Source organism: Psammomys obesus, unplaced genomic scaffold (assembly GCF_907164565.1).
Source record: "Psammomys obesus unplaced genomic scaffold, mPsaObe1.curated_primary_1811, whole genome shotgun sequence".
NCBI lineage: Eukaryota > Metazoa > Chordata > Mammalia > Rodentia > Muridae > Psammomys > Psammomys obesus.
In genome coordinates, this window is record NW_026585644.1 from 61,320,672 (window position 1) to 61,328,325 (window position 7,654).

General features: G+C 41.9%; 1 protein-coding gene across 5 annotated transcripts in view; it reads right to left on the reverse strand.

Moving 5' to 3' along the window:
- Positions 1-1,574: 1,574 nt before the first annotated feature.
- Rgs22 (regulator of G protein signaling 22) overlaps positions 1,575-7,654 on the reverse strand; it is a 116,462-nt gene continuing 110,382 nt past the window's right edge. For 3 of the 5 annotated variants that reach the window (XM_055620265.1, XM_055620284.1, XM_055620247.1), the window contains 3 exons: positions 4,580-4,675; positions 2,823-2,916; positions 1,851-2,445 (listed from right to left, as the gene is read on the reverse strand). In XM_055620265.1, coding sequence (XP_055476240.1) covers positions 2,441-2,445; positions 2,823-2,916; positions 4,580-4,675 — 195 coding nt within the window. In that variant the 3' untranslated portion in view covers positions 1,851-2,440. Of the gene's footprint in view, positions 1,761-1,850; positions 2,446-2,822; positions 2,917-4,579; positions 4,676-7,654 lie in introns of those variants that run through there. The other 2 variants (XM_055620255.1, XM_055620274.1) reach the window with 2 other exon arrangements.

The following is a 7,654-nucleotide window of genomic DNA, read 5'->3' on the forward strand; positions in this document are numbered from 1 at the left end:
TTATATAGGTTAGAAACTATCTGCATAAAGAAAGGAAGAACATTAGGGAAGAAAAACAGAAGATAACAATATTTTTTAAACTTAATTTTCTTAATATTTTATAGTGCTTATGTGGGCACATGAGCCATACAACCAGGGGAGCCATCCCACAGCAAGAATAAGGCCAAGACTTGTCCAAATCCCAAAAATCCCATCTTGAGGTGGGCAAGAGTAAGGACAACTCATTCCCTGTTCTGGGCCTGCATGCCTAGTGCATGCAGCCTTGCCACCCCTACCTCTGACACTCTTGGGGTAGTCCCAGAGCCTGGAAGCCAGGTTTTAGGTTACAACTTCCTTATGAGGACATGTCCAGAGAGCACCTGGAATCCCTCTTCATGCAAGTGAAGCATTCCCAGTGTCTCAGCATCCATCAATGATATCCCTCATCCTGAAAACCCCTAGCCGCTTCCCTTCAGTTTATATCACCCTTTATCACCCTGCAGCAAAGGACCAAGATTCTGCTAACCCACCCACCCAGCTAAGCTTCATTCCTTCCAGTCCAGCCTGGTGCACACCAGTGTCTGGACAACTCAAGGGAAGAAGCAGACCTTGACAGGCATGCAAAAAGTGGGCTTCATTAGTTGTGATGGACACTGAATATCTGGGAAAAAACTAAAATTTCAAAAGAATTATGATTTTGAGAGAACAAAAAAATTGAACCACAAGAAAACAAACCAACCAACAAAATCTCAGCTTAAAATAGAGGAGGTAGAAAAAGGATGGAAAACCACAAGAAATTGAGAGCTCTTTTGGAGCTTTGTGAAACAATGACCAATTCCATGGGGTACTGTGCAGGGACATTGCCAGTGACATTTTAACTAGCAAGGCATGGTGGTCCATACCTTGACTGGTAATCCCAGAGACTCAAGAGGATCAAGGACAGCCTGGACAGCACAGCAAGATCCTCACCTCAGAAATCCAAACAGATAACAAGTGTCTGAAATCCCTTCTTTAGAAGAAAGGTGATCTTTGAAGTATGTCACCTGATTCTTCCCCTATTTAAGATTCTAAACTTCCTGGAGAATTTAAAATGACAGTTTTATCTCTGAAAAGACCTTCTAGGACTGTGTGGGACCCTAGGACATAGCTTCTAATCTGGGCTGTGGTCCTTGGAGCTCCTGAGGCATGTGCGCCATGCATAAACACCCTTCTCAGGTCATTTCTTACAGGTTCACCTACTTCCCCAGGGACACACATCAGAAGGTTTGTGTCTGGTGCTCTCTTAAACACAAATGTAGCCCTATGCCAGGGCTTTTCACTTTCTAAGCACTGTTTCTTTCTGCCTAAAAGAGTAATCTGTAGGGTGAGTCCGTATGGAAGTTACCTGGGTGTCTGCTAACGATGGTGATTCCACAGTGCCTCCATGAATAACTGAAGTGAGCCAAGCACTTAGTTAGTTAGTGAAATGCTAACCTACGCCATGTGGGTCTTGGGCGCACTGCTGTGTAAAGCCAGTGCATCCCAGCTGGACATGGGCTCCTCTGTGATTTGGGTTAATTGCACTAGGATAGATCTGCTAACCACATATAGTTAGCCCGCATGAAATATCTGTTAAAGGATTTCACAAGGGACATAATATTGCTTTTTCCTTAAGGACCATGATAGGCAAAACCTTTAATTCTTCTGGCCTAGGTAGAAGATACTATTCTAAAGTAATACAGACTATCAAAAAATGTAGGCATTCAGCTTCTTGGGTTACTTAAAGTTGGCTTAAAGAAATCCTGTAAAAGAAAAAAAAATGCATGAAACAAAGATGCATAAATCTAAACAATAATCATAAAAATTGAAAAGAGCTTTCCATTAAGAACAAGCTGACAAACGAACAAAACATATCTTAAGAGTTCAGGGCATTACGTAGTGAAGCTATGAGGCGGGACGGGGGTAGGCTAACTTGAAGGAAAATAAGATTAGCAGCCCGGGGAGTGCTTACCACCAACACTGCCGCCCCAGCCCGCTTCCAGCCCCCAAGAGCTGGGGAAAAGGATTCTGGGAAACCAGGTAAGACAGAGGACAGAGAAGGTGCCTTCATTGGCTGCGCTCACACAATCGCTTCCACATTAGAATTAGAATCCAATCAGAATCCTACAGTTCATCAGTGTATGCACGGAGACGGACTCAGCTGGGTGTTTGGGCCTTTCACACACTGAAGCTTGGGGGAGCTTAGGAAGCTTGCCATTCTCCCCTAGAGGCATCTTTTCTTGAGAGAGCGTACTGTTTGTCAATCAGAAGACAAGCTCTTCTACCCTTTTCTTTGGTAGTGAGGCATGGGAGAGTGGGAGACGTGCGGTTTGAGTCTGCGCAGGTTTGCCTGTAGGGGAGGGTGTGGAGTCAAAGGAAGCCTCACAGCAAGCCTTACCTTGTACCTATCAGCAGCAGGGTGTAGACACGGACTCAAAGGCTGCTACCCTGGAAAACAGGAGAAGTATTAGGCACGGGTCTGGGAGAAAGTCTAGAGACACAGAGGGACTGAAAGTTCTCTAACTGGAGGGTGAGAAGCTGGTGGCGGGGAGAGCCAGGGCCTTGGGTTCTGGAAGGTTAATAAAGAAGCAGAGAGGAGACAAGAGCTGAAGACAGGGTCCCTGGGAACTGACGCTGGACGCCATAAAGAGACAGGCTCTTCTTCAGAGACGGAGCAGAGCCAGTAGAAGGTTTAAGAAGTTTGTGGGAGAGGCTATACCCGCAGAGATGAAGGAGAGGAAACAAAAGGTGATTGTAGCAAACTCCCGACTTTAGCCTGTGGCAGATGCAACAAGGCAGTTCTGCACATAAGAGGCAAAGGTTACCTGTGAACATCTTCCTTTCCATTTCTTCCTGAATTTTCAGAAGAATCCGCTCTTGTTCCAGTGCTTCTATGTACTTTGAATAGCACCAGGTTGGCTAAAAAATTTTTTTTCAAACTTAATTATTATTTTTGCTGTCAGGAAACACACTGAAGGTAAAAATATTATTTTTCCCTTTATTTAAACTTCTTTCTTATTGACATATAATACATTCCAAGAAAAGTACATCTTAGCCAGGTATGGTGGCTAATTCCTGTAATTTCAGTGTGAATGAGTCTGAGGCAAGAGGATTACTGTAACTTTGAGGCTAGCCTAGACTACGTAGCCATCCTAGACTATACAGTGATACTCTGTTTCAAAAACAAAACAAATCAAAACAAGAAGAATATATTTGAGATGTTTCTATATGTGTCAAATGATAATACAGATTTTCACAAATAATTTATACATGTTAATAATAAGACTATTTATAATAATAATATTTATTATGTAATAAGGCTACTTCTTTCTGTAGCCTTGACCTGAATGCGTACATTCTCCCACTGAGCAAGGAAGAAGGTGAGGGTGACAACATTGTTGATCAGTAAACTAATGTACAGCAGCAGTGACTCAGTTATCTCTATACTGATTATGAACTTTGGTGGTTATAAAATACCCAAGATTATTTTGGGGGTGATGATTTTGAATTAAGTCTGACCACCGAATAATATTTGATAATTACTCCCTAATTTCTAGAGTGGTAACATGTATATTTAAAAAGGCAATAGTAAACAGTATATATGTGCCTTTTTGAGGCACCTCTGACTCCCAGAAGCTTTCCAGTTTCCTAAGAAATCTTTACTGCAGACAGAACATGACTATTATTGTCATCACCATCATCACCATCATCATCCAGTCACAATCATTATCAGTATCACCTTTTCTCTCCTTTAGCAGGGAGGGAGGCTCAAAGGAAAAGCCTCATTTCAGGCTTCAAGGTAATGCTGACTTGTGAGGACCGAACACAGGTCGCAGCCAGCGTGTCTCCCTACACTTCCTCCCTTATGCTTAAGCTGTCCTCACATGTCATGTTGATTATTTACTGATCATTCACTTAGACAGATCTCTGTCAGTACTTGTATCTACAAAACCAGCCACTTCTCTTCTTTCATGAGGTTTATAGTCTATCAGTCTTCTCCATAGAGTAACAACTTATTTGGCATTTCTAAGTGCAGAAAAGATTGTTTTATGAGTTAGTGCTCACCTAAGATGCAAACAATTTTCAACATAAGTCATTAAAATGGATGTAGATTAAACTCAGGATGTTTCAGGTACTTGATATGAAGGTGCAAGTTGTGTTAAACGTAAGAGTGTAAATGTTATGTGTCAGTCGGTGGGTATGCACTCCACAGAATCAAACTGAGATAAAGCATTTAGCATTCACTGTCTTCAAGTTAAACCTTCATGAGCTAAAGGGAGAACTCTGGTGGACCCACGTGCACATAACAAGGCCCCAAATTTCAACTCCCAGCATGCTCGGGGGGGGACCTCCAAACATGTAAAACAAAACTTTTCCTTTCTTATACTGTTCATGGCTGAGTAATTTCCATGCTCTCTGAAGCCTGAGCACAGTCCCTTCTATCTCTCTGAAGATTACCATTTGAGCCCATTTTCCTATCTATACTGTACTCCTTTAGCCCATTTCAGAAACCTCCTGATGAGGAGTGGCAGGGCTATCGTGCACCCACTGCTCTAGAGAGGAAGCGGCCCAGGAGTCTTACCTGTCGGCCATAGGCTTGTAGACCTAGTAAGGACTCACTGGCTAAAGCAGTTTTTGTAAGAGAGCCTGTAGCACTTGCATACTGTTTGATTCCAGGCTGTAAGCAAGAAAGGAAGTTATTCCAAAATGGATAATGCAGCTGTAAGAAGTTATAATATCACATAAGAAAAGAATTCATGGTGAATGCTACACTTGAAGTTTCAAGCTACTGTCACTTTGATCTTTAATTTTGCCATATTAATATAAAACATTTAAAAATAAACGAGATGAATAATGAGATAGAATATAAAAATCCAAACATCAAAGAAGGACTATCAATAGTTTTTGTGAACATATATCCAGATTTTTCATTAGGGAAAATGCATGGACATGAAATCATAATCCACGTACAAATGGAATCCAGGTATATATGCTTTTTTTTTTCATACAAGTACATTGGGGAAATGTTCCAATATTAAGAAATACAGAACTGGAAGGGAGACGGGGCCTTGTGTTGCTGAACCACTATGTGTTTGCAGAACAGTGTCTCTCACAGGAGGCTCTGGAGTATTTGTTGTGTGGTAAAATGAATACACCGTATATACGTTGTTGTAGCTGAATGAGCTCATGAACTCAGATCCTTGCTGAATGGGTGGCATGAGTTACTGTGCCATTACATTCAATGGATGAGTACAGGGACTAACGCCTACCTCTATTCTTTCAAGTGAAAACTAAGGCCATTTCCAAACTTGTATATTAGAACTCAGTCAGTATACTTATATTTGTGTTCATTTTTGTGGCAAATTTCTCATGTATAATGTTTCCTAGATACATGTTAGCTGAATTAGAAAATAATAAACATTGTAAACAATATATGTTGTCAAACATTTTGTGTGTGCATGCGTGTCTATGTGTGTGTATTATAAATGTGTGGGTATACCTGCATATAGAATCTAGAGAACAATGTTGGCTGTTGCTTCTCAACACCTTGTTTTATGAGACAGGCTCTTTTATTCCTAAGGTAGGCTAGGCTGCTGGCAGTAGGCTCTAGGTATCCTCCTGTACAAGCACATACCACCATGCCCAGTTTACTCACATGGGTCTAAGGAACAAACAGCATGTTACTGACTGAATCATCTCCCCAGCTCTCAAAACTTACAATTTGTCTTTAGTTACATTGATGTAACACTTTATGATCTTGGTATTAAACTGGATGTTAAATTAAACAAAGCTTTTTCCTAAGGTCTTCTTCTTAACTATGATTGACTATAACTACGTCAGTAAGTCTTAACTATAACTAAGTCATTCTTTAGATGACTTAACTCCATTAATTCCTGACAAGAATGGAAATGGAAGACACAGGCACCACCACTGCGACATGAAGACCCTCTGCCTGCTGAGAGCTGATCTTCATGTGTGACTGGCTGAGCTGCGCACATCCTTTCCTACTCTGTACTCTGCCATACAAGTGTTGCGAGTTTCTCTGTTTATTGACAAGATGGGACTTGGGGAAGTGAACCGTTGTGCTAAGATAACAGAACTGGGGCTGGAGGGTGGCATTTGTTGTCGGTCTTCAGATGACCCAAGTCCAATTCCCAGCACCTATAGTGTTGGGAACATAGCCCTGGGACCCTTCCTAAGGGCCTGACCTGCCAGATAAGCACTGGGCGCCAGCAGGCCATAGCTTCTTACAACCCATTGTTCCCAAAACTGTTTGCTTTGGGACACATCCGTGACCACCGATGTGACCACCGATGTTATCTTCGGGCCTTGTAACTCTTTAACCCACCTTCTTAGCCTTGGGAACTTCCCACCAAGGGCCTTGGTATTTTTCCACTATTACTTTCCTTTCTCGCCCCTCTCCCCCGCCCTACCAAAACCACGTTTTAAAAGAAACACCAAAGTTCATTAAAAGAGACACTTGACCGGCAACTGTCTGCTTGTGTCCTTTCTCTCTCTCCCCCATCTTTTTCAGGATTGACCCCCTTCGCCCCCATGAATAACTGAGTCCCGCGGGGCGGGACACTATAGCAGGCAGCTCAGAACAGCCTGTAACTCCAGCCCCAGGGATCCCAAGCCCTTCTAGTCTTCATGGGGACCTGCACACAGATAGACATACACACACAAAAAAAATGTAAAAATAACAATAAACAACAATGAATTGGAATAGAACTGATGATAGCCTAGGATCCGAAGTCAGATAGTCCTACCCACGGGAAGGCAGCACTCACTATGTAACATGGTCTGCAGTGAACATATAATACCTTACAGTGATACAGCTGAATACATTCCCTGTCAATTAATTGTCTTATATGCTTCAACTCATGTAAGATAATACTATTACTATTAGTTGATAAATGAGATTGGCATTCAAGGTTGGGAGTCATGCCCACAGAGAAGTCTTATCGATAGATTTTTTTCAGCAGTATACATTTTCATGTTACAAAAAGTCATCAGTTACCCATGCTCACTTTTTTAAAGCATTTACTCATCTACCTTCACTGACAGTAAGAATCTGAAACAAATATCTGCTACTATTATATTGGTTTCCCTTAATTTCCGTATTAAAATACAGGTGTGAAGTTTGCAGTTACTAGTAAGTATATTTATATTATATATATTATATTTATATAAGTATATATAAAAATACTAGTATATTTGCCATATATAATGAGAGTATTAAAAGATGAGAGATGGCACAGCAGGTATAGGTACTTGCCTCACAAGCCTGCTAATATGAGTTGATCCCCAGAACTCATGTAAAAGTGGAAGGAGTGGGCTTCAGAGAGTGCAGAGCCTGGCTTCCAAGCCTGCTGATGTGTTTGACCTTTAGGGCTCACATGATGGAGGGGAGAACCTACCCCTCTGACCTCCATGTGCACACTATGGCAGGAAAGCTAAGTGTGGCCTGGTGAGGCCATTTCCAGGTTCAGTGAGGGACCCTTTCTCAGAGGAATAGAGCATAGCGTGACAGAGCAGGACACTTGAGTTCCTGCTCTGGCTTCTGTGTGTGCATGCACAGGCACTCCCCACATACATATGCATACAACACACACACACACACACACACACACACACACACACACACACACACACA